General features: G+C 47.0%; 1 protein-coding gene across 4 annotated transcripts in view; it reads left to right on the forward strand.

The window, feature by feature from the left end:
• Positions 1-26,170, forward strand: part of lrp2a (low density lipoprotein receptor-related protein 2a) — a 66,088-nt gene that overhangs the window by 34,324 nt on the left and 5,594 nt on the right. For 2 of the 4 annotated variants that reach the window (XM_029703248.1, XM_029703249.1), the window contains 32 exons: positions 672-911; positions 1,125-1,313; positions 2,352-3,272; positions 3,412-3,577; positions 3,746-3,904; positions 3,998-4,287; positions 4,521-4,721; positions 4,967-4,993; positions 5,105-5,143; positions 5,243-5,485; positions 10,785-10,910; positions 11,083-11,202; positions 11,957-12,088; positions 12,617-12,818; positions 12,988-13,283; positions 13,418-14,084; positions 14,195-14,365; positions 14,455-14,678; positions 14,890-15,067; positions 15,179-15,375; positions 15,566-15,811; positions 16,020-16,148; positions 17,387-17,506; positions 19,312-19,428; positions 19,845-19,961; positions 20,244-20,381; positions 22,028-22,150; positions 23,136-23,264; positions 23,427-23,558; positions 25,227-25,358; positions 25,589-25,732; positions 25,985-26,150. In XM_029703248.1, the coding sequence (XP_029559108.1) occupies positions 672-911; positions 1,125-1,313; positions 2,352-3,272; positions 3,412-3,577; positions 3,746-3,904; positions 3,998-4,287; positions 4,521-4,721; positions 4,967-4,993; positions 5,105-5,143; positions 5,243-5,485; positions 10,785-10,910; positions 11,083-11,202; positions 11,957-12,088; positions 12,617-12,818; positions 12,988-13,283; positions 13,418-14,084; positions 14,195-14,365; positions 14,455-14,678; positions 14,890-15,067; positions 15,179-15,375; positions 15,566-15,811; positions 16,020-16,148; positions 17,387-17,506; positions 19,312-19,428; positions 19,845-19,961; positions 20,244-20,381; positions 22,028-22,150; positions 23,136-23,264; positions 23,427-23,558; positions 25,227-25,358; positions 25,589-25,732; positions 25,985-26,150 (6,481 nt within the window). The remainder of the gene's footprint in view (positions 1-671; positions 912-1,124; positions 1,314-2,351; positions 3,273-3,411; positions 3,578-3,745; positions 3,905-3,997; positions 4,288-4,520; positions 4,722-4,966; positions 4,994-5,104; positions 5,144-5,242; positions 5,486-10,784; positions 10,911-11,082; positions 11,203-11,956; positions 12,089-12,616; positions 12,819-12,987; positions 13,284-13,417; positions 14,085-14,194; positions 14,366-14,454; positions 14,679-14,889; positions 15,068-15,178; positions 15,376-15,565; positions 15,812-16,019; positions 16,149-17,386; positions 17,507-19,311; positions 19,429-19,844; positions 19,962-20,243; positions 20,382-22,027; positions 22,151-23,135; positions 23,265-23,426; positions 23,559-25,226; positions 25,359-25,588; positions 25,733-25,984; positions 26,151-26,170) is intronic. The other 2 variants (XM_029703250.1, XM_029703251.1) reach the window with 1 other exon arrangement.

Here is a 26,170-nt window from a genome sequence, read left to right on the forward strand (position 1 = left end):
TGGTACAGCCAAGCAAATATGAACCCCGCTCCATTGATCCGGATTGAGACCTAAGCGTTGGTTAAATAAGAACCATTAACTTGTTGGAAGCATCAAGACTACCGGTTTATTGGAGTTTTCTTTTATTGTGTTGAGTGTTTAATCAGTATGCAAACATACATATTTTGTCTGTTCTGTTTTGTTGTGGTAAAGATATAGCATTGCTGAATTATGGTTTTGCTTCAGTGTTTTTGATAGCTGTTGGGTAATTACTAGGGAGATGGAGTGGGTTATTAGTTGACCAATTCCTCTTCCCTTATTAGGAACACTGGGCATTGTGTACGGAACAAGCAGTGTTTCTTTATCCCCTAAAACAGAGCAGATATTGTAAGTGACATGGTTTCTAGGAATAAAACAAGCCTTGAGCCTGATTTGGCAACAATGTATCAAAAGTGGTGTTGGCGTCAGATTCTTCCAATGATGACTAAGAAATGAGGCGCAGGTTACTTTCAGTTCCAGTAATGTCATTTGTAATAGTTTAGTCTCATTTTGAGAAGTCCCTGGCGTTGCGCTTGTCGCCCAAGACCTAGAAGTTGTTTCGAAATTCTTAATAAATGTCTAGTTCTATTTGGCCAGACTCCTGGTGTATATGAACGATGTCCTAATCCACCATGTGGTCTTTGCCTCTGCAGCCTCGGCTGGTACATCCAACGGCTGCAGCAACAACATGGGGCTGTGTGAGCACCTGTGTCTACCGCGGCCCGGAGGCCTGTATACATGTGCCTGTGCTACGGGCTTCAAGCTGAGCGCGGACAACAGAACCTGTGCTTCATACCAGTCCTACGTGGTCATCTCCATGCTGTCTGCCCTCAAAGGCTTCAGTCTGGAGGGGGCTGACCACTCTGAAGCCATGGTGCCAGTGGCTGGGAGAGGTAGGTGTTGTTCAGATATAAAACTCCTGCTGCAGGACATTCTAACTCTTTATGTCATGCATATGGAGGCTTTATGGATGCTTTATGAATGCTACATGATACCAAGGAAACAATACTTTGTTTGGTTTCAGACAACATACTCTGATGTGACAGTGTGACGTTGAAGCAACCACTGGAGTGTTTGTGTCTTACATCTCTGGTTGTGTCGTGCAGGCCGCAATGCTTTGCATGTGGACGTCCACATGGCCTCCGGGTTCCTCTACTGGTGTGACTTCAGCAGCACCGTGACATCTCAGAATGGAATCCGCCGGATCAAGTCTGACGGAGCAGGGTTCGACAGTGTGGTCACATCTGGAATCGGACGCAACGGGATACGAGGTATCGCCGTGGACTGGGCTGCAGGTAGGCATGTTCAGAGAGCTGAAATGAAAAGTGTTTAAATTATGCCAGTAGTAGGGCCCTATAAAATCTGTTTGATTTTTTTGCCTGATTCTGTTTTGTTTTTTCCCAAATTCCCTTTTTTCCGTTTTGTTTTTCCAGGTTTCCGTTTTTCCCATTTTTGGGAGGGGGGGGGATTTATTCAAAATCACACTTTGTTAATAGAAAAACATCCTACATTTGGTGATTTAAGTCCACAACAATCCTTAAACCACATCAGGAGACTACCTTTGAATTCTGGGAAATATCTAAGACATTTAGAATTTGGGGTGTAGTTTCCCTTTAATTAAACTGTGCACCAGCCAGAGACCATTGTTTGGTTAGCTGTGTTTCTGTAGCGCTTGTGTGATTGCAGAGTTTGCAAAACAAATGGCCACTGGATTGATACAAATAATCATGATATCATTCTGCCAGGTAGGCACAACCCATTGGAACCCCTGCCCAGTTGACTACTTTGACTACTTTAAAATGGCGGAAGCATTGTAGAAGCCCACAATGGCACTGCCTATGCTAAAACGGCCTTTTGGCCGCTAGAGGCCTCTATCATTCTCTATGGGCCCTACAGCAGGTAGAGGAAGTAAAGGTCAGCCAGTAGTAGGTATCCATGGATACAGCGTAAGAGGCTTCAACACAGGGCCTGACTCCAGAGAGCAGGCTGGTTTATATAACAGTCAGTTGATTGGAAAGAAATTAGTATAATGGACAGGAGAATGCTACTTATCTTGGTACTGTGGCCAATAAGGATTTAAATGATGGTTATACTAAACAAATGCCGGTTTCCCGGACCCAGACTATATATAAGCCTATTTCTGCTTTTGCTGTCCAGAAATAGGCATAATCTGGATGTGGGAAACCAGCTCCTGGTAACTATGCAAATTAGCAGGCTTACCCTGTCCTTATGCAACCATTCAATAAGAACTGCACGACCAGAGGCCTTTCCTCCATCATTTAATCCCCATTACCCTTTCACTTACATATGTCAATTTGGCTGTCACTTTTCAGGGAACCTCTATTTCACGAATGCTTTCCTGACGGAGACCTATGTGGAGGTTCTGCGCTTGAACACCACTTTCCGACGTGTGCTGTTGAAGACTCAAGTGGACATGCCACGCCACATCGTGGTGGACCCTAAAAACAGATACCTGTTCTGGGCAGATTACGGACAGAACCCCAAGATTGAGCGAGCTCTGCTGGACGGGACCAACCGCACTGTGCTGGTGTCATCTGGGATTATAACCCCGCGAGGTCTGGCTCTGGACTACCAGACTGGATATGTCTACTGGGTGGATGACTCTCTGGATATGATAGCCCGGGTCAACCCTCAGGGGGGCGAGACAGAGGTAGTCCGGTATGGGAGTCGTTACCCGACTCCCTATGGCATCACTGTGTTTGAGACTAGCATCATCTGGGTGGACAGGAACCTGAAGAAGGTGTTCCAGGCCAGTAAGGAGCCTGGCAGTACAGAGCAGCCTGCAGTGATCAGAGACAACATCAACATGCTGAGAGATGTGACTATCTACGACCAGCGTATCCAGCCCAGCTCGGCCCAGCAGCTCAACAACAATCCCTGCCTGGAGACCAATGGAGGCTGTGCCCACTTCTGCTTCGCCCTCCCCGGGAACCAGACCAAGAAGTGTGGCTGTGCCTTTGGCAACCTGGGGACGGACAACGAGGGCTGTGTGGTGTCGCGGGATGATTACCTCATCTATACAACAGAGAGTACGGTGCAGAGCCTGCATCTGGACACGGACGACCACGGACTGCCTTTCCCTGTGGTCAACGTGCCCGGCACCTCTGTGGCCCTGGACTTTGACCGCACAGACAATAGGATCTACTTCACCCAGAGCTCAGGGGCTGGGAGCAGCAAGATTAGCTTCATCAGTCTTTCCTCTCCTACCTCACCTCCAGTAGTGGTGGCTTCAGGTAAGACACTTAACAACTAGATTTGTTTTGTTATGTTACAGAATCATACTGTAGTTAATTATCTGGTTTCACCTTTTCTGGGCTATTTGCTTATTGCAGTACTTTTCTACATTATGTGTTGTGTTTTGTGTCCATGCAGATCTAGGAGCTCCTGATGGTATTGCCTATGACTGGATCAATAAACGGATTTACTACAGTGACTACATCAACCAGACTATCAACTCCATGGCAGTGGACGGGACACAGAGATCCATCATCGCTCATGTGCCTCGGCCTAGAGCCATAATGCTGGATCCCTGCAGGGGGTAAGACTGGCCAGAAATGCCAAGAATGCTAATACTGTTTCACTCCTTCTGTTATGATAACAAGAGCGCTCACTCAGTATCTTCAATAGATATTCAGCATGTGTTGAATGTGCACTGTGCAATCATTGATTAACAATGGGAAAACTCGTCTTCTTCCATGCCACACAGATATATGTACTGGACAGACTGGGGGACGAATGCGAAGATTGAACGTTCTACTTTGGGAGGGAACTTCAGGGCAGAGATTGTAAACAGTAGTCTGGTGTGGCCCAATGGACTGACCCTGGACTATGAAGAGCAGAGACTGTACTGGGCAGACGCCAGCCTGTAAGACCCTCTTATAAAGCTACACTCTTCTCACAAGTCATTCGTTGTCCTTTCGTGTTGATGCTAATGATATGTGCTGGTTTTGGTTATCAGACAGAAGATTGAGCGCTGCTCTCTCACCGGGGCCAATCGGGAGGTCATCGTCAGCACAGCCATTTACCCTTTCGCCATGACCATGTATGGCCAGTACATCTACTGGACTGACTGGAACACACGCAGTATCTACCGGGCTAACAAGCACGATGGGTCTGACCAGAGGGTGATGACGCAGAACCTTCCATCCAGGCCCATGGATGTCCATGTGCTGGCCAGCAACAAGCAGCAACAGTGCAACAGCCCATGTCAGCAGTTCAACGGAGGCTGCAGTCACATCTGTACCCCAGGTACTAGAAGTTAGGCCCTGTTTTAATCCTCAAGTTTTCTGATCAAATAGAAGCATGCTGTAGTTCCTTAGCTAAATGTTGGAGTTGGACCAAACTTCCATCTTCTCTAGCATCCTATTGTTTTGATGTTGTAATGTTGTTTTGGGATAGTGTGAGTTGGGCTGTGGTACACCTGTCTGTCATACCCCCCCCCCCCATCCATCTGATGCCTGTCCCCCTGTCCCTCTCCGCAGGGCCCCAGGGTGCTGAGTGTCAGTGTCCCTCAGAGGGTCGCTGGTACCTGGCCGACAACAAGCACTGTATCCCTGACAACGGGACCCGCTGCCAGGAAGGCCAGTTCACCTGTATGAATGGACGCTGTATCCGTGCTCAGTGGAAGTGTGACAATGACAACGACTGTGGGGACGGAAGCGACGAACTGGAGAGAGTCTGTGGTATGGTGCTCAGTGGCCACAAGTAGAGCCTGTTTTCTCGAATCATATTTGTTTGTCTCGTCTATTTAGAAATATCTTGCAATGTGATGATTTTGCATGTCTTGAATGTGGTTGTGATTACAGCTAATTATGATTGATTTATCACTACACCTGCTCTGTCCTTCACTCTCTGAACACTCTTAACTGTCTTTAACAAGCTGCCTCTAACCAGCCTTCTGTTTCTCACTGCAACAACAATTTTACAGGATCCAAGAATGATTTCCAAACTTCCGGTGTGTATGCTTGAAGTTCACTAAGCTAATGTAGCTATTTAGTGCTTCTTGTTTTTTTCTACTGACCCCATCCTAAACTAATGAATACATGTACTTATATCTTGCATGCAGTCCAAGTGCAAATGGCAGCAGCATTTATTGCCTTGTCAGGTAAAGCCCGCCTCTCTATTGTACACCAGTCCATTTTCACCTGCTCTCCCTGTCCATTGGCTAGAGCTCTGATAATGTTGTATCTGGTTTGATTGACAGCCTTCCACACCTGCGAGCCCACTGTGTTCACTTGTGGGAACGGTCGCTGTGTGCCCTACCACTACCGCTGTGACCACTACAATGACTGTGGGGATAACAGTGATGAGGTAGGCTGCCTGTTCAGTCCGTGCGACCCCAACACTGAGTTCCCCTGCAACAACGGACGCTGCATCGCCAAGGACTACATCTGCAATGGCATCAACAACTGTTATGACAACGGCACCTCGGACGAACAAAACTGCCGTAAGTCCTCAAAACAACACTTACAAATCTAAAGTAGAAAGATTAGTTCATGAAGATTAGATACGTTTTTGTGTCGTAAAAGTCACAAAAATATACAGTACCAGTCAAAAGTTTGGACACACCTACTCATTCAAGTTTTTATTTTTATTTTTACTATTTTCTACATTGTAGAATAACAGTGAAGACATCAAAACTATGAAATAACACATGGAATAATGTTGTAACCAAAACAAGTGTTAAACAAATCGAAATATATTTTATTCTTCAAAGTAGCCACCCTTTGCCTTGATGACAGCTTTGCACACTCTTGGCATTCTCTCAACCAGCTTCATGAGGTTGTCACCTGGAATACTTTTCCCACAGTCTTGAAGGAGTTCCCACATATGCTGAGCACTTGTTGGCTGCTTTTCCTTCACTCTGCAGTCCAATTCATCCCGAACCATCTCAGTTGGGTTGAGGTTGGGTGATTGTGGAGGCCAGGTCTTCTGATGCAGCGCTCCATCACTCTCCTTCTGGTCAAATAACCCTTACACAGCCTGGAGGTGTGTTTTGGGTCATTGTCCTGTTGAAAAACAAATAATAGTCTCACTAAGCGCAAACCAGATGGGGTGCCGTATCGCTGCAGAATGCTGTGGTAGCCATGCTGGTTATGTGTGCCTTGAATTCTAAATAAATCACTGACAGTGTCACCAGCAAAGCACATCACACCTCCTCCTCCATGCTTTACGGTGGGAACCACACATGCAGAGATCATCCATTCACCTACTCTGCGTCTCACAAAGACACAGCGGTTGGAACCAAAAATCAGACCAAAGGACAGATTTCCACCGGTCAAATGTCCATTGCTTGTATTTCTTGACCCAATCAAGTCTCTTCTTCTTATTGGTGTCCTTTAGTAGTAGTTTCTTTGCAACAATTCGACCATGAAGGCCTGATTCACGCAGTCTCCTCTAAACAGTTGATGTTGAGATGTGTCTGTTACTTGAACTCTGTGAAGCATTTATTTGAGCTGAAATCTGAGGTGCAATTAATTGCCGATTTCTGAGGCTGGTAACTCTAACGAACTTAATATCAGAACTCATGACAAGACCCAGCTGCAGACAGTTCGAATCACATAAGTTTATTTACAAAACAGGGGACAGGCAAACAACATGTCAAGGGCAGGCAGAGGTTGGTAATTCAGGACAGAGTCCGTAAGGTACAGAACGGCAGGCTGGCTCAGGTCAGGGCAGGCAGAAGTCAGTAATGCAGGGCAGTGTCAAAAGGTACAGAACGGCAGGCAGGCTCAGGGTCAGTGCAGGCAGAGGTCAGTAATCCAGGGCAGTGTCAAAAGGTACAGAACGGCAGGCAGGCTCAGGGTCAGTGCAGGCAGAGGTCAGTAATCCAGGGCAGTGTCAAAAGGTACAGAACGGCAGGCAGGCTCAGGGTCAGGGCAGGCAGAATGGTCAAAGCCGGAAGAACTAGAAAACAGGGACTAAATAGAACAGGAGTACGGAAAAGAGGAAAGTGGAGACAGAGGCCTGTGAGACAGACGTTTAATCCTTGATACATGAAAAGTGGGATGTATATGGAGGGTGCGGGCAACAGAAGACAAACAGCAGAGGGGCTAAGAATCTTAGAGATGGGGGAAAGGTCCGATAAAACAGCGGGAAAGTTTGCGGGACTCCACCCGGAGGGGCAGATCCCGAGTGGACAGCTATACCTTCTGCTCGAGACGATACCCGGGAGCCGTGGTCCGGTGGCGGTCTACTTGTCGTCGATACCTGAAGGTGGTCTTGAGAAAAGCCGACCGGGCTCTCTTCCAGATACGGTGACAGTGGCGGATGAACATCTGGGCCGAGGGTATGCTGACCTCTTCCTCTTGCTCAGGGAAGAGTGGGGGCTGATAACCCATCGAACACTCGAAAGGCGAGAGACCAGTGGCTGAGCAAGGGAGGGTGTTGCAGGTGTATTCCACCCACATGAGTTGCTGCCTCCAGGTGGTGGGGTTGGCAGAGATGAGGCAGCGAAGACAGGTTGGCTGACGACCCAATGAGTATGTAGAACGCCTTCCAGAACCGGGACGAGAACTGAGAACCATGGTGGGAGACCATGTCCACCGGAAGTCCATGGATCCGGAGGACGTGCTGCACCATGAGCTCCTTGGCTGAGGGTAGCTTAGGGAGGGGAATGAAATGGTCAGCTTTGGAAAACATGTCCACCACCGTAAGGGTAGTGGTGTTGTCATCAGACGGAGTGAGACCAGTGATGAAGTCCAGAAATATATGTAACCAGGGACGGTGAGGGACAGGAAGTGGTTGAAGAATGCCAGCAGGAGCTTGCCGAGGAGTCTTATTCTGAGCACAGACAGTGCAGGCGGCGATGAACGTGGCGATGTCAGGGACCATGGTAGGCCACCAAGAGCGTTGTCGAACAAAGGTCAGGGTCCGACGGGAGCCAGGGTGACAGGCAAGCCTGGAGGAATGAGCCCATTCCAGGACCGTGGGAGCAGCAGCTTCTGGGACAAACATCTGGTTAGCCGGCCCCCCAGATGAGTGCAGCAGACACGAGGTAGGAAGGATTGTCTCAGGGTCTGAGGGTGTAGCAGCTGGGCTATAGCAGCGTAAAAGCGCATATAGCTTAACATTCTTGGACACCGGGCGGTAGGAGATGGTAAAGTTGAACCGAGTGAAAAACAGCGATGGAATTCGCATTTTTCTGCTTTCACACAAAGCTCCTTTTCCAGGAGATGCTGGAGGATTTGTCAGCCTTAGAGAACATGTTCTTGAGCTGAGCGGTAAAAGATGAGGATGTCGTCGAGGTAGATGAACACGAACCGGTGTCCTGGAGAACGTCATTAACCAGGGCCTGGAACACAGCAGGAGCGTTGGTCAGACCGAATGGCATCACCAGGTATTCGTAGAGTCCGCTAGCCATGTTGAAGGCTGTCTTCCACTCGTCACCTTCCCATATACGCGCCAGATTAGAGAAAATGGTGCCCCCCTGGAGCGGCTCGAAAGCCGAGGCGAGTAGCGGGTAGCGGTTCTTAACAGTGATGTCATTGAGGCCCCAGTAGTCGATGCACAGGCGCAGTCTTCTTCCGAGCCCACAGGAAGACGTCCCGGGGTAGGCTGCGCCAACTTCAGGTAATGAGCGTGGCAGAACGGGCTCCAGCCCATGATAGCACCAGCAGTCCAGTTGATAAGAGGATTGTGACGCTGGGGCCGTGAAAAACCCCAAAACCACGGGTACCTGAGGAGACTTGATGAGCATGAACTGCATAGTCTGACACTCACAGGTTGATAGGAGTGGTATTGTTGGTGACTCTGCCTATAGAGCGCCCATCCACCGCTTTAACGTCCATGGGATTGGAGAGGGGCTGAGTGGGGATGCCCAGCTCTGACACCAGGGTAGTGTCCATGAAACTCTCATCGGCCTCAGAGTCAATGAGTATCCAGAGAGATTTTGACTGGTCAATCCATTGAGAGGAGCACGGGTAAGGGGAGAAGGAAAATTCTCCGTATCTCCCACCAGATTACTCACACCTACTGATGAACCTGGTCTTTTAATGGACAGGTAGACACGTAATGACCTGTAGTCCCGCAATACAGACAATTCTTGGTGTTAAGTCAGCGTAAACGCTCGGCTGGAGACAACCTAGCTCTGCCGAGTTGCATCGGCTCTGGAAGAGGCGAGTCTACAGACCTCGGAGACTCTTGGGGGAACTCAGGTAACCTTGGATTCTCTCTGAAACGTAGACGCCAGGGACTTCCAGGATTCCTCGGAGGCGAGGCAGGATCCTTGTGTAAACGAGTGGGACCGGAATCAGATCTCCTTTCTCTCCTACGTTCCCATAGCCACCCATCGATCCAGATGGTCAAGGCGATGAGCGACTCGAGATCCGTAGGCAGCTCCCGGGCTGCAAGCTCGTCTTTCACCTCCTCCGATAATCCATGGAGGAACATGTCGAACAGGGATTCCTGGGTTCCAGGCACTCTCGGCAGCCAATGTGCGGATATCAACAGCATAGTCTGCCACACTGCGGGAGTCTTGACGAAGCTGGAGTAACTTCCGGGCAGCCTCTCTCCCGGACAACAGAGAATTGTTGTTCCCACACCGCCCTAGCCCAGGCGAGGGCCCTCCCGGACATCAGCGTTATGAGGTATGCTATCTTCGAGCAGTCCGAGGGAAAGGACGAGGGCTGCAGCTCGAAGATGAGGGATCGCTGGGAGAGAAACGCCCGACAGGTTCCTGACTCGCCAACGAAGCGTTCCGGAAGAGATAAGCAGGGTTCTCGGGAAGCTGGGGAGGCCTGGAGAGACGCGCTGCTGACAGAGTGGTTACTGAGGGGCTGGGAGGTTACTGCCATGGCTGGCTGCCTAACAGACAATCCACCGAATTGCTCCAGCAATGTATTCAACCCTTCCATAAAACCTCGAAGTAACTCCTTGTGTCTCCCAATGGTTGCTCCATGGGAGGAAACAGCGTTGCGGAGCTGGTCCGAGTCTGCTGGGTCAGTCATGGCCAGTTCGTACTATCAGAAAACACAGGTATAAATGCACAGAGGATAATGGGGAAAATGGGCGATACCTGGAGGGGGGTGGAGACAAGCTCAAGACAGGTGAAACAGATCGAGGTGTGACACTTATCCTCTGCAGCAGAGGTAACTCCAGGTCTTCCTTTCCTGTGGTGGTCCTCATGAGAGCCAGTTTCATCATAGTGCTTACCATGGTTTTTGTGACTGCGCTTGAAGAAACTTTCAAAGTTCTTGAAATTTTCCCGATGGCACTGACCTTCATGTCTTAAAGTAATGATGGACTGCCGTTTCCCTTTGCTTATTTGAGCTGTTCTTCTCATAATATGGACTTGGTCTTTTACCAAATAGGGCTATCTTCTGTATACCAACCCTACCTTGTCACAACAAAACTGATTGGCTCAAACGCATTAAGAAGGAAATAAATTCAAAAAATGTACTTTTAACAAGGTACACCTGTTCATTGAAATGCATTCCAGGTGACTACCTCATGAAGCTGTTTGAGAGAATGTCAAGAGTGTGCAAAGCTGTCATCAAGGCAAAGGGTGGCTACTTTGAAGAATCTCAAATATAACATTTATATGACACTTTTTTGGTTACTACATGATTCCATATGTGTTATTTCATAGTATTGACATCTTCACAATTATTCTACAATGTAGAAAATAGTAAAAATGAAGAAAAACCCTTGAATGAGTAGTTGTGTCCAAACTTTTGACTGGTACTGTATACTAAAATATATATACTAGACAATAACACCAATCCTCTTCTTGTCATGTATCTCAGCGGAGCGAACATGTCAGCCAGAACACACCAAGTGTACATCCACCAACATCTGCATCCCCCGCTCCTACCTGTGTGACGGGGACAATGACTGTGGGGACATGAGTGACGAGAGCCCTACACACTGTGGTGAGTCCCACAGGTCTGTTCTGTACAGTAAGGGCGCGTCCGAAATGGCACCCTATTCCCTTATATAGTGCACTATATAGTGAATAGTGTGCCCTTTTGGAAGCACCATAACTGGGTTTTGAGAGGAGGGTTCCCCTAAATGACCTTACCATATCTGTTGTTCCCCTTCCAGCCACCTCCACGTGTGCCCAGAACGAGTTCCGCTGCTCCAGTGGCCGCTGTATCCCAGCCCATTGGTACTGTGATGGGGGTACCGACTGTGCTGACGGCTCCGATGAGCCCTCCTCCTGTAGTACGTACCACAGCTCTCCTTCACTCACTATGCTAAGCAAGAGAGATTCAACTAGGTTCTCAGAATGGAGTCATTATTAATTTGTTCTCCTGAGTTGAAGAGTCGTGAATGATTTGTTTATTTTCTGTGTGTGCGTGCGTGCGTGCGTGCTGTTGGTGATGTGTCAGTAGTGTATGCCTTTGTTAGTGATGTGGTCAGTCAGTCAGTCCGACCTCCCACTGTCTGCCACATTCCTCCATACTGACGCCCACTAGTCTCCTCTGACAAACACAGCCCCTCCCCTTTCCTCTCTTCCTTTCCTCTTCCTTTCCTCTCTTCCTTTCCTCTCTTCCTTTCCTCTCTACCTTTCCTCTCTACCTTTCCTCTCTTCCTTTCCTCTCTTCCTTTCCTCTCTACCTTTCCTCTCTTCCTTTCCTCTCTTCCTTTCCTCTCTTCCTTTCCTCACTACCTTTCCTCTCTTCCTTATCTCTCTTCCTTTCCTCTTTCTTTTGTGCCAGGGTAATTACACAGCCTCACTTTATCTAGTGTTTCAATAGAAAACCATAGATTGGAATGTGGAGGAGATGCCATGACTATTTTGATAGCTTCACTTGATTAATTTTGGTTCAGATATGCATTACATGTTGTCTTTACTAGATGAAGTCAATCAGAACATGTAAAGGAAGTTTTAAGTAACTGACATATTTGTATTTAGAGGACAATAGTATTCTAATCAGCTTTTGCATGGTTTGCTTTGACCTTTGATTCCCTGCAGCCACCCTGGTGAGAACCTGCAACACTGACCAGTTCCCCTGTGACGACGGCAGGTGCATCGCTTCCTCCTGGATCTGCGACGGGGACAATGATTGTGGAGACATGAGTGACGAGGACCAGAGACACAACTGTGGTGAGTGTGAATTCCTCTCCTCTACCTCCTCTCTCTCTCTCTCTCTCTCTCTCTCTCTCTCTCTCTCTCTCTCTCTCTCTCTCTATCAGGAATCAGACACTGAGGGATCAGGATACATGCTGGGTTTGTGGGGAGGTGGATACTTGTTGAAGGTCTCCGGCCAGAGTCCAAGGAGCTCACATTCCTGATTTCCCCTGCCTCACTCATTACTTTGTGTCTGTCGCAGCTCCCATGCTCAGGGTGGAACTGAACTATTATGTCATCCCTCACCAATGTGGGCTCTGACAATAAGGAGCCTGGAGCGCATGTCTTCAGCGCACCACAGGCCTCGGCAGGAGTCTCACTTCAAACAATGGGGCTCAATCACATTAGATGGATAGGAAACTGAAGTCACGGCTAGAGGTCCTGAGATACACTTAGGAATGTTTGGACCGCGAGAAATTTCAGGTCCAGTCTCGGGAGACTTCATAATCTTGAAACGTCTCTAATTTGGTGTCATTTATCCTACCCCTCCCTCTGTTTTGTTAGACAACCGCACATGCTCAGTCTTGGAGTTTACCTGTGTGAATAACCAAGCGCCACAGCGGAAGTGCATCCCTCGTGATTGGGTGTGTGACGGGGATGCGGACTGTGCGGACGCGTTGGACGAGCACCAGAACTGCACGCGCAGATCGTGTGGCGTCAACGAGTTCACCTGCAGCAACGGCCTCTGCATACGCAGCTCCTACAGGTTTGGCAACTCAGACTTGACAGAGACATAAAAATGACATTTGTCAGATGTCTTGAATGAGTCATTGTTCAGTAGATGATTAGACTACAGTGTGAGTGTGTGGACTGGGCAGCAGCACCCCCTGGTGTACAGGGAAGTACACTGCGTGACTGATTGTGTTTGATGGCAGGTGTGACCGGAGGAATGACTGTGGGGACAGCAGTGACGAGCAGGGCTGCACCTACCAGCCGTGTCAGCAGCACCAGTTCACCTGTCAAAACGGGCGCTGTGTGTCCCGCGACTTCATATGTGATGGGGACAACGACTGCGGGGACGAGTCCGATGAGCTTGACCACCTGTGCCGCACGCCACCGCCCACGTGCCCCCCCGGGCAGTTCAGGTGTGACAACGGACACTGTGTCCCCCTCTTCAACGTGTGTGACCGGACCGACGACTGCTCAGACAACAGTGACGAGAAGGGCTGTGGTGAGTGCATGATGTCTTAAAAGCAATAAAACATATTAAGTTATATAAAATATAAAAACATAAACTACAGCAGTGTGGTGTTGGATTTATAGTCAATCTCCTCTAATGCCTGTTCTCTCTTATCCTGGATGCAGGTATAAATGAATGCACCAACCCCTCCATGCACCACTGTGACCACAACTGCACTGACACACCCACCAGCTTCATCTGCACCTGTCACCCCGGCTACCGCCTCATGTCCGACAACAAGACCTGCGACGACGTCAACGAGTGTGCGGAGACGCCCAGCGTGTGTAGTCAGGTGTGTGAGAACACGGTGGGCTCCTACATGTGTAAATGTGCCCCCGGGTTCCTACGGGAACCGGATGGCCGCAGCTGTCGTCAGAACAGCCACATCCCACCCTACCTCATCTTCAGTAACCGCTATTATCTTCGTAACCTGTCCACGGACGGAGAGGCCTACTCCCTCATCCTGCAGGGCCTAACCAGCGTGGTGGCCATGGACTTTGACCGCGTGGACAAGAGGTTCTATTGGATTGATGTGAGCCGCAGGTTGATTGAGCGGATGTTCTATAACGGCAGTAACAGGGAAGTGGTGGTGAACGGGGTACTCCATGGAGAGGGCCTGGCGGTCGACTGGGTGGCCAGGAAACTCTACTGGCTGGACAGCTTCCTGGACTGTCTCAAAGTGTCCGAACTGGACGGACGCTTTGTGAAGAAACTGGCTGAACACTGTGTGGACGCCAATAACACCTACTGCTTTGAAAACCCCAGGGCGCTCGTTCTCCATCCCAAATATGGGTGAGTAAATCTAATCACTAATCATTACACGGTCAAAGAATTAGGAATAGTTCATTTATTCTTGATTCATTCGATAAGCCAGTAATCTCAACCCATTTGATCCCTGTCAGATATGTCTACTGGACGGATTGGGGGGACAAAGCCTTCATAGGCCGTGTTGGAATGGACGGCACCAACAAGACCGCAATCATCACCACTAAGATCGAGTGGCCCAATGGGGTCACTATCGATTACAGCAATGACAAGCTCTACTGGTCGGATGCCCATCTCAACTACATTGAGTAAGACCCTGCTTCATATTGCCATGCGGTCTTGCTTTGTTTCCGAAATGCCTAAAGGCCTCCTGTAATCCTACTCCTCTTCTCCTCAGGTTCTCAGACCTGGAGGGACATCACAGACACACCGTGTATGACGGGATGCTGCCCCATCCGTTTGCCCTGACTGTGTTTGAGGAGACCGTGTACTGGACTGACTGGAACACCCGTACAGTGGAGAAAGGCAACAAATACGACGGATCCGGCCGCCAGTCTCTGGTCAACACCACACACAGACCCTTCGACATCCACGTGTGCCATCCCTATAGGCAGCCCATTGGTCAGTCTCAGTCCAGGAGACAGTAATCTGAGTCTCCTCTTCTCCTGGATCAACATCCATTCCTTCACACTCAGATTGCTATCACTTCCTTATCCTGACGTTTCCTGCCTGTTAGATCCATTCAAGTGTTTACATTACACAATGCCGGGCCTGTGTTTGCCCAGCTGCATTGAATGCCTGAATGATTCTCTGACCCCCTCTCTCCCCCCAGTGACCAACCCCTGTGCAGTGAACAATGGAGGCTGCTCCCACCTGTGTCTGCTCCGCGACGGGGGGCGGGGTCACACCTGTGAATGCCCCGACCACTTCCTGACTTTACAGCTGGGGGGGGTGGCTCGCTGCCTGCCCATGTGCACCAGCACCCAGTACAGATGTGCGGATAATGAGCGGTGAGTGGGAGTTCACCTCAGAGTTCCACTGCGATACACACGTTCTCTTTGTTTTATACAATTGTGGCATTGGTGAGCCCTGAACAGTATTGCCCTTCCTCCCCTCCACAGCTGCATCCCCATCTGGTGGAAGTGTGACGGCCAGAGGGACTGCAGAGACGGCTCTGATGAGCCCTCCACCTGCCCCAGTCGCCACTGCCAACTGGGCCAGTTCCAGTGCAACGATGGAAACTGCACCAGCCCCCACTTCCTGTGCAACAGCAACCAGGACTGCCATGACGGCTCTGATGAAGATCCTGTGCTGTGTGGTGGGTGGGATTTAGCTCTGTTATTTCTGTTTTCAGAGAACACATGAAACATTCTTTGTAATTGTTTGATTAGGTTGTTATTGAATTGTTGATTTCCCATGAGTTGTGATCTTTGTTGTTAAATACCAGGTGATTGGACTAATGTTCTTCAGTAGAGTGTTTCATCTGAATTGACTGTTTGTCTGTGCAGCCACTCATCAGTGCGAGACCCACCAGTGGCAGTGCACCAATAAGAGGTGCGTCCCCGAGGCGTGGCAGTGTGACGGGGAGGACGACTGTGGCGACGGCTCTGACGAGGAGCCCGCCCACTGCTCCAGCAGGACCTGCCGGCCCGGACAGTCCAAGTGCCGTAACGGACGCTGCATCCCCCAGAACTGGAAGTGTGACGTGGACGACGACTGTGGCGACAACTCTGACGAGCCTCTGGAAGAGTGCAGTGAGTGATGCGCCCAACGCAGAGAATCACGTGGTGAAATCACGCCCAGTGAACTATAGGGATTGAGTGGGATCTGTTCATAGAGCCCTACTGAGATCTGTTCATCCTAAACTGTGGAAAATCACAATTGATAGCCGTTTGCTCCTGCCAGATATGATCGAAAGACTTCGTCTTTGTTATTGACTTCCTTGATGTGGTCTTTTCTCAGTGGGGCCGTCGTACCGCTGTGACAACCACACCCAGTTTGACTGCAGGACCAACTACCGCTGTGTGCCACTGTGGTCTGTGTGCAACGGTCACAACGACTGCAGGGACAACAGTGATGAGCAGGGCTGCGGTGAGTCCACAGAAACACCAGCATCCTGACATAAATCAACCAATGGTGCAAACCCACAGTGCTGAATAATAGAGTCTTTGTATGAGGTAACAATGTATGTTGAGAGTGAATGAAGGGTTGTTAGCGGAACATTACATAGTGTGACAGCAGGAGGTAGTGATGGAGAGGTTCTCACCGCCTGCTCTATTCACCTCCCCGTGAGAGAACGCTCTGGATTTATGGCCTGTGTGTGTGTGTGAGAGTGTGCGTGTGTCTGCGTGCGCATGTGTATGGGGCAAGGTTCACACTGTGCTCTTTGTGCTGCGCCCCGATCCGCACAGCAGCAGCCCTGGCCCTCCCATCTCTTATCAGAGGCCCTCACTCCATTAGTGCCATCCCCGCGCTAGAGGGGAGATCCGTGCTAATCTCTGTTAGAGAATGCAGCCAGCGGCCGGGCCAGGTGAAGAGCAAGGAGGGCCTGGATCCACTATCTTTCAAACCTCCGGCGCTGTGTGGTAGAGACAGCGCAGCTCTGCTCTCCTCCTCTCCTGTCCTCTCCTATAGACCTGGCATAGCTCAGAGCTCACCCACTACAGACATGCTGCACTCCCCTCTGCACGATGAGCTCTGCTTTAATTAAAAAAACCAGAGGGCACCTCTCAGTTCAGCTCTGTGGTCTAGTAGTTATCACCGACGCTATATTAAATAGTAGGAGGCACAGTGTTGAAGAATTTCTCATTAGTCTGATAGTGTCTTGCAGTACCAATGGTTGGTTGTAGCTGGGACATCATAACAGTCTTGTAATTTGGTCGAAAGTGGAGAAGTAACATCGCTGTAATGAACCATTGATTTTTCAGCAAGTAAAAAATCAGCTATATGTGTTTGCACCAGTGCAATGTTTGGCCGAAAAACATTAAAGAAAAAACTAAAGGATAAGAACAATAAGAAGGAGAAGAATGATGAGAGGGATAATAAGGAGAAGAATGGTAAGAACAATAAGAATGATAAGAATGATAAGAACGATAAGAATGATGAGAAGGATAATAAGGATAAGAATGGTAAGAACAATAAGAATGATAAGAATGATAAGAATGATAAGAACGATAAGAATGATGAGAAGGATAATAAGGATAAGAATGGTAAGAACAATAAGAAGGATAAGAACAATAAGAACAATAAGAAGGAGAAGCTGAAGGATTAGCTGAAGTGTAAATGTGCCGTCTTTTGTCTCTTATCGCATGTCCATGTGTGTGTTTCAGAGGAGGTGACCTGTGACCCTCTGGGGGACTTCCGCTGTGACAACCACCAGTGTGTCCCTCTGCGCTGGAGGTGTGACGGGGACAACGACTGTGGGGACAGCTCGGATGAGCGTGCCTGCAGTGAGTTCTACAGTACATCTACCCACCATAACTGTCTAGTACTGTATCTACACTGAACAAAAATATAAACGCAATATGTGAAGTGTTGGTCCCATGTTTCATGAGCTGAAACAAAAGATCCCAGAAATGTTCCATACTTACAAAAAGCTTATTGCTCTAAATTGTTGGGCACAAATTTGTTTACATCCCTGTTAGTGAACATTTCTCCTTTGCCAAGATAATTCATCCACCTGCAGGTGTGGCATATCAAGAAGCTGATTAAACAGCATGATTATTACACAGGTACACCTTGTGCAGGGGACAGTAAAAGGCCACTCTAAAATGTGCAGTTTTGTCACCAAGACAATGCCACAAATGTCTCAAGTTTTGAGGGAGCATGCAATTGGCATGCCGACTGCAGGAATGTCCACCAGAGAATTGTAATGTTAATTTCTCTACCATAAACCACCTCCAATGTCATTTTAGAGAATTTGGCAGTACTTTGCAACCGGCCTCACAACCGCACACCACGTGTATGGCGTCATGTGGTTGAGTGGTTTGCTGATGTCAACGTTGTGAACAGAGTGCCCCATGGTGGCGGTGGGGTTATGATGTGGGCAGGCATAAGCTATGGATAATGAACACAATTGCATTTTATCGATGGCAATTTGAATGCACAGAAATACCGTGACGAGATCCTGAGGCCCGCTGTAAGTCCCATTTCTTTTAAGATACAGTATCTTTGACCAACAGATGTATATCTGTATATCTGTATTCATTAGGGCCTAATGAATTTATTTAAATTAACTGATTTCCTCATATGAACTGTAAATCAGTAACTCTGTAACTTTTTCTTCAGTATACTTAACACCTTAACCTTAGATTACGTGGCTGGCTCGCATTGGGACCTCTACACTGAGCCTTAATGGGCTGGTTGCACAAGTTGGGCATAACTAGGCCGTAACTCTATCTCATCCTTTTAAGCCCAACCTTTTAAAGTCCAACTGGTGCAACTGGCCCTATGTGTCCGCTTAGCAGTTATGGGCTAACTCAGACAACTGGATACTTAAAGTCATGGTTTTGGTGAGTCTCTGAGCAATTCTAATGGGGGTATTCCATTGTAGCTCAGACACAGTGAGTCACCCAGATGAAATAAGGGTGTTGATGGCAAAGAATGGACCTGTTAAGATAACAAAGTGCTCTTGCAAAAGACAACACTCCTGTCTTCGAAGCAGTGTTGTGTGGGGCGGGCTTATCAGCTGCTGGAGAAACAGCTTGTCCTCAGCATGTCAGAGGGAGTTAGGGAGTCAGCCACCTCGGCTCTGGAGAATTTAAACAAGTCTGAGAACATGCCAGCTAATGAGGATAATATCTATGCTTCAAAGAACAACTAATGCCTCACAGACAATCACTGTGTTGCATGATGAAATTTGCTCTGGTGCTTTTTGCTGTCACTCCCCTTGTAACTGTAGTGGTTCTGCATAGTGAGAGAACACCTCCAGTGAATTCCATCATGAACTCACCACAGGAAAACGACTGACATGATTGGTCGGGGTCTTAGAGATCATTTGATAATGTACAAAACGAGTCACAGCTATTGCAATAACCCAAATTGAGGGAATAGAACTATGGTATTTATCCAAGCAGTGTCTGTTTTGTATGGAAAACAGCAAACAATCCCAGAATAATGTAGTAATACTGGGTCCACCCTCTGTCAGCTGTGTCTACATGGTGTTTGTTTGGACTGTGGCAATGACGACTAATTTAGTATTCTCGTGTGCGGTGCTAATTCTTTAGTTCCCCTCTCTGTGTCCCCCCCCCCCCAGGCCCGCGTCTGTGCTCCGAGAGCGAGTTTCGCTGCGATAATCTGCACTGCATTCCCGACCGCTGGGTCTGTGACCATGACAACGACTGCGAGGACAACTCGGATGAAAGGGACTGTGGTGAGTGGAGGCTCTTTGTTTTGCCGCTGGCTTGGCTTATTCATGTGTGAGGGAATACAGCGCTAAGCAAAGAGGCACTAAAACGCCACCTTTTTGAGGAACGGGATACACAGAAAGGACCACCAGGATGAATTGACTTAGCTTACTGGAAAACATGACATTCCTTCTTCTGTTGCCGATTATACTGGTCAGATTGTGAATTCAAGTCCATTCTAGATGTTTATTTATAGTAGTCATGAACACAGGGTCAGAATCTGAGATACCTCAGTACTTGGCATGACTGTAAATGAGTGAAGTGTATGGAGTGATATTAGTGCCAACTGAAATAGAATTTGTATTCCAAAAGTGAATTTGAATTCAAATGGGTTCATTCATACCTATTAATTATGAGTTGTGCTGGCATGGCTGTGCTGCAGAGCTGCGGACCTGTCACATGGGCTACTTCCAGTGTGGCAGCGGCCACTGCATCGCCGACCGCTTCAAATGTGACGGCAACGCCGACTGCATGGACTACACTGATGAGATATCGTGTCGTAAGTGTTAGATATTGTCATAGATGTGTCTATGGGCTGATGTCAAATACAACGCTCCCAGTGAGCAAAACTGGATAAAAAGATGTCATTTCAACGGCAAAACTGGTTGAAATGACTTCTTTTCAACCAGTTTTACTCACTGGGCTCCTATCTCCTCAGAGGAACAAGGCACATTGTGTCTAGAACAATCATTATGTTACTACAGCACCCTCTACAGTTATCTAAATTAAAGTTACAACGGTGAATTTGATTTGTAACGGTCCGTTTATCTTTCATTTGCAGCGACCCGTTATCCCAATGGCACTTATTGCCCACCGTTCCTATTTGAGTGTAGGAACCATGTGTGTGTGCAGCCCTACTGGAAATGTGACGGAGACAACGACTGTGGAGACAATTCAGATGAGGAGCTCCATCTCTGCTGTAAGGCCAATGCACCTTCAATGGTTACACTGTCCTTTAAATGGTTACACTGTTCCTTTAAATGGTTACACTGTTATTTAAATGGTTACACTGTTCCTTTAAATGGTTACACTGTTCCTTTAAATGGTTACACTGTTATTTAAATGGTTACACTGTTCCTTTAAATGGTTACACTGTTCCTTTAAATGGTTACACTGTTATTTAAATGGTTACACTGTTCCTTTAAATGGTTACCCTGTTACTTTAATTGTTACGCTGTTCCTTAAATGGTTACACTGTCATTTAAATGGTTACACTGTCATATAAATGGTTGCACTGTTCCTTAACCCTATTACTGTCTCTTTTGAAAAACTTGTTGAAACAATTATTTACCCTTAAATTCCTGTTACTAACAACTCAAATTAGAACTTACAATAGTTATTTTTTTTAACTTTATGTTTATTTTGGAAATTACAGAGCTCTACCAGGCGGCAATGCCATATTAGAATGGCAATTTGCATAGCATTTTTACTAATCTCAACAATATTACCAAATGTACTTTAGGCCTGGTTCAATGGCTTTTATAGGTTGGTAAATTGGTAATTGTGTATGTCCAAACATTAGAATTCAATTACATTGTAATGAATGCTTTTTCAGGTGGTGTGTATTGCAATGTCCGTCAAAATGTTTTTCTTACATTTCAAATGATCCAGATTCTTCCACCATGTTTCCCACATGTTCGGACTACATTTTGAGTTAATATATGACAAAGTGCCGTTTTTATTACTATTATAGGTATTATTTTATAGGCGACCTTATGCCTGAGTATTGATTAATTGACCCCATGGGTCATGTAATGTAGTTAACCAATTTATGTTGCCTAATATATAGTGTGTAGTCAACAATTCAATTATATTTTCCCCCATAATAACTATATATATATTTTTAAATATACCCTATTCTGAGTCCACCATACTTTTTACTGACATATCAACCGCCTGGTTGAGCAAAATATGTTTTACTAAATTCCTGCTGATCAGGCATTTTTACATTTTAACTATTTATTTTAATATTCCTGCTTAATTCTATAGCTAGAGGACTCCTGATATCTCCAGGAGTGATAAGTATAATTGTTGTCTTAATCTGTTGTGGTCTAGTACAGTCTTTTTGCTAGCTAAGGCCATCTACTTTAAGTGCTGCCTGTCTTAACTAACACTCTCACTTGACTTTTCCCCCTTATTAAATCTGACTTTGCTGATAGCTACTTTATAGAGGAAAAATGTACTTACTATGACTGTGGTATGTGGTTGTCCCAAGAGGCTATCTGTAGATGAATGCAGGAGGGCTGGGAGAGTTGACCAATCAAGTTCAAGTAAAGATTTGTTTTATTTCCAAATCCATTGTCAAAACATGCTCTACCAGTCGGTTGAGAACAGGGTTAAATAGTTACACTGTTCCTTAAAGAGTCACACTGTTCCTTAAAGAGTCACACTGTTCCTTAAAGAGTCACACTGTTCCTTAAAGAGTCACACTGTTCCTTATAGAGTCACACTGTTCCTTAAATTGTTACACAGTTCCTTAAATAGTTACATTGTTGAATGGGATGGTCTTTATTCTTTGACTGGGAGAAATGACATTGAGTTCATGTCCTGGTCTTCTCTCCCTAGTGGACATCCCGTGTGACACGCCGTTCCGTTTCCGCTGTGACAACAACCGGTGCATCTACAGCCATGAGCTCTGCAACTCTGTGGACGACTGTGGGGACGGCACTGACGAGAAAGAGGAGCACTGTAAGTACACGCCAATCACAAGTTACAGTAGTGTCATGTAGGGCAGGTTTCCCAGACACTGATTATTAAGCCTAGTCCTGGACTAAAAAGCATACTCAATGAAGAATCTCCATTGAAAAAGATTTTTAGTCCAAAATTAGGCTTATTCTGTGTCCAGGAAACCGGCCTATATTGTCCCATCTCCGTGGGAGTTTGGAGTAAATGTAGCTCATCATTTAGGGCTCCCGAGTGGTGCAGCGGTCTACCGCACTGCATCTCAGTGCTAGAGGCATCACTACAGACCCTAGTTCGATCCCGGGCTGTATCACAACCGGCCGTGATCGGGAGTTCTATTAGGCGGCGCACAATTGGCCCAGCGTCGTTGTAACGGCCGTCGTCAAAGGTAGTGGACCAAGGTGCAGCGGGTCTCGTGAACATCTTAAACTTTATTCAAGAGAACACAAAACAAGAAAAAACGCACAACAGCCGAACAGTCTTGCAGGCTACACACAGCTATGCAAAATCAACTTCCCACAAACACAGTGGAAAAAAGGGCTACCTAAGTATGACTCCCAATCAGTGACAACGATGTACAGCTGTCCCTGATTGAGAGCCATACCAGGCCAAAACAAAGAAATACAACACCTAGAAGGGAACGTAGAAATATAAAAACAAGGACCATACAACTAACCCCAAAATCCCAACAACACAAACCAAGCACACCCCTGCCACGCCCTGACCAAACTACAATAACAAATAGCCCCTTATACTGGTCAGGACGTGACAGTCGTCCGGGTTAGGGGAGAGTTTGGCCGGGGTAGGCCGTCATTGTAAAATAAGAATTTGTTCTTAACTGACTTTCCTAGTTAAATAAAGGTTAAATAAAAAATAATTACGTAATAATACCAAAATTGATGGTCCAATTCATGTCAATGTCTTTTAATCTCTAAAATGATTGACATCTTAACATGATGATTGACATCTTGACATGTTGTGTTTGTCACAGGCCAGACCCCCACACTTGGGCCATGTTCAGCAGATGAGTACAAATGCAGTAATGGCCAGTGCATCCCTCTGCAGTATACCTGTGACGACTATGATGACTGTGGAGACCATTCTGACGAGCTGGGCTGCAGTGAGTAACCCACCCAACTCATTTACCACAGTCTTCACTCTACATCTCAATCATCACAAACCTTTATCTTATGCTAAGCTATATATATGGCTGTTTGTATAATACTTAAGTGAAATTAAACGTCAACCGTCATAATGTGACACGTATACGTGCTCTGCCCAGACGTTGGCAGTGGGCGCTCCTGCAGTGACAACATCTGTGAGCATAACTGCACAGATCTGACAGACGGAGGCTTCCTCTGCTCCTGCAAGCCTGGATACAAACCCAGCCAGACAGACAGGAACACCTGTGAAGGTACAGGAAGCAGCAGTACAGTCGTGGCCAAAGGTTGTGAGAATAACAGAAATATTAATTTCCACTAAGTTTGCTGCTTCAGTGTCTTTAGATATTTTTGTCAGATGTTACTATGGAATACTGAAGTATAATTACAAGCATTTCATAAGTGTCAAAGGCTTTTATTAACAATTACATGAAGTTGATGCAAAGAGTCAATATTTGCAGTGTTGACCCTTCTTTTTCAAGACCTCTGCAATCCACCCTGGCATGCTGTCAATTAACTTCTGGGCCACATCCTGACTGATGGCAGCCCATTCTTGCATAATAAATGCTTGGAGTTTGTCAGAATTTGTGGGGTTTTGTTTGTCCGCCCGCCTCTTGAGGATTGACCACAAGTTCTCAATGGGATGTTTTGTTCCCCGAGCCACTTAGTTATCACTTTTACCTTATGGCAAGGTGCTCCATCATGCTGGAAAAGGCATTGTTCGTCACCAAACTGTTCCTGGATGGTTGGGAGAAGTTGCTCTCGGAGGATGTGTTGGTACCATTCTTTATTCATGGCTGTGTTCTTAGGGAAAATTGTGAGTGAGCCCACTCCCTTGGCTGAGAAGCAACCCCACACATGAATGGTCTCAGGATGCTTTACTGTTGGCATGACACAGGACTGATTGTAGTGCTCACCTTGTCTTCTCCGGACAAGCTTTTTTCCGGATGCCCCAAACAATTGGAAAGGGGATTCATCAGAGAAAATGATTTTACCCCAGTCCTCAGCAGTCTAATCCCTGTACCTTTTGCAGAATATCAGTCTGTCCCTGATGTTTTTTCTAGAGAGAAGTGGCTTCTTTGCTGCCCTTCTTGACACCAGGCCATCCTCCAAAAGTCTTCGCCTCACTGTGCTGGCAGATGCACTCACACCTGCCTGCTGCCATTCCTGAGCAAGCTCTGTACTGGTGGTGCCCCGATCCCGCAGCTGAATCAACTTTAGGAGACGGTCCGGGTGCTTGCTGGACTTTCTTGGGCGCCCTGAAGCTTTCTTCACAACAATTGAGCCGCTCTCCTTGAAGTTCTTGATGATCCGATAAATGGTTGATTTAAGTGCAATCTTACTGGCAGCAATATCCTTGCCCGTGAAGCCCTTTTTGCGCCAAGCAATGATGACGACACATGTTTCCTTGCAGGTAACCATGTTTGACAGAGGAAGAACAATGATTCCAAGCACCATCCTCCTTTTGAAGCTTCCAGGCTGTTATTCGAACTCAATCAGCATGACAGAGTGATCTCCAGCCTTGTCCTCGTCAACACTCACACCTGTGTTAACGAGAGAATCACTGACATGATATCAGCTGGTCCTTTTGTGGCAGGGCTGAAATGCAGTGGAAATGTTTTTGGGGGATTCAGTTCATTTGCATGGCAAAGAGGGACTTTGCAATTAATTGCAATTCATCTGATCACTCTTCATAACATTCTGGAGTATATGGAAATTGCCATCATACAAACTGAGGCAGCAGACTTTGTGAAAATGAATATTTGTGTCATTCTCAAAACTTTTGGCCACAACTGTAGAAGAAAACACCACTCTGTAACAACATCACAATCTTTGATGATCTATTCTTTCTTCTTCTTACGCTATTAGTAATCTTTTGGTCTTTTCTCTGTGTTTTTCCTGTTTTTTCTGTTTGTGATCAGACGTGAATGAGTGTGAGGTCTACGGGACATGTCCACAGGAGTGTCAGAACTCCAAGGGCAGTTACGAGTGCTTCTGTGCCCAGGGCTTCCGCTCAGTCAGCGAGCAGCATGGCATGGAGTGTGCTGCTGAGGGTAAGAGCTTAGCTGGACAAGTCATTTTGTCTGCATCCTAAATGCACCCTATTCCCTTTGTAGTGCACTACTTTTGACCAGGGCCCATACAGATGTAGGATCTTCATTTGAGCCAGTTTGCTACAGCAGGGAAGATGGTGCCATTTGGGACGCAACCTCTGTCTCCGATCTGTTAGTCCTGATTGTTATGGAAGTTACCATATTTCAATATTCTCCTTTCTCCATTTCAGGATACCCACCAGTGCTGCTTCTGCCCGACAATGTGCGGATTCGTTGCTTCAACCTGTCCTCAGAGCAGTATTCAGACTACGTGGACAACATGGAGCACATCCAGGCTCTGGACTACCTGTGGGATCCAGAGGGCATCGGACTCAGTAAGACCTTCAGCTCAACTAGTTAACTAGTCAGTTCTCTTTGGCTTATGTGAAGAGCACTATGGGAGTGATACAGTGACTGGGGAGGTTTTCATTTTTACTCCACTTCATTAGGAACCAAACAGAAGCAAATGGGTCAAAACGGAGAGGGACTACCTGAACTTGTTAAATGAGAAACACCTGTTTTCCTTTTCCATTGCAAACATTTTGCTATGATGTGTACTTATGAATTTGACCCTGTTGTGCTTTTAGGTATTGTGTACTGGACGGTCCTGGGCCGAGGCTCTCAGTTTGGCTCTATCAAGCGGGCCTACATGACCACTTTCAATGACAACGGCAATAACCCAGTGAAGGAGTTGGATCTGAACCTGAGATACATTGCCAACCCTGATGGAATCGCTGTGGACTGGATTGGAGGGTACAACACCTCACTCATTG

The sequence above is a fragment of the Salmo trutta genome, chromosome 20, assembly GCF_901001165.1.
Source record: "Salmo trutta chromosome 20, fSalTru1.1, whole genome shotgun sequence".
Classification (NCBI taxonomy): domain Eukaryota; kingdom Metazoa; phylum Chordata; class Actinopteri; order Salmoniformes; family Salmonidae; genus Salmo; species Salmo trutta.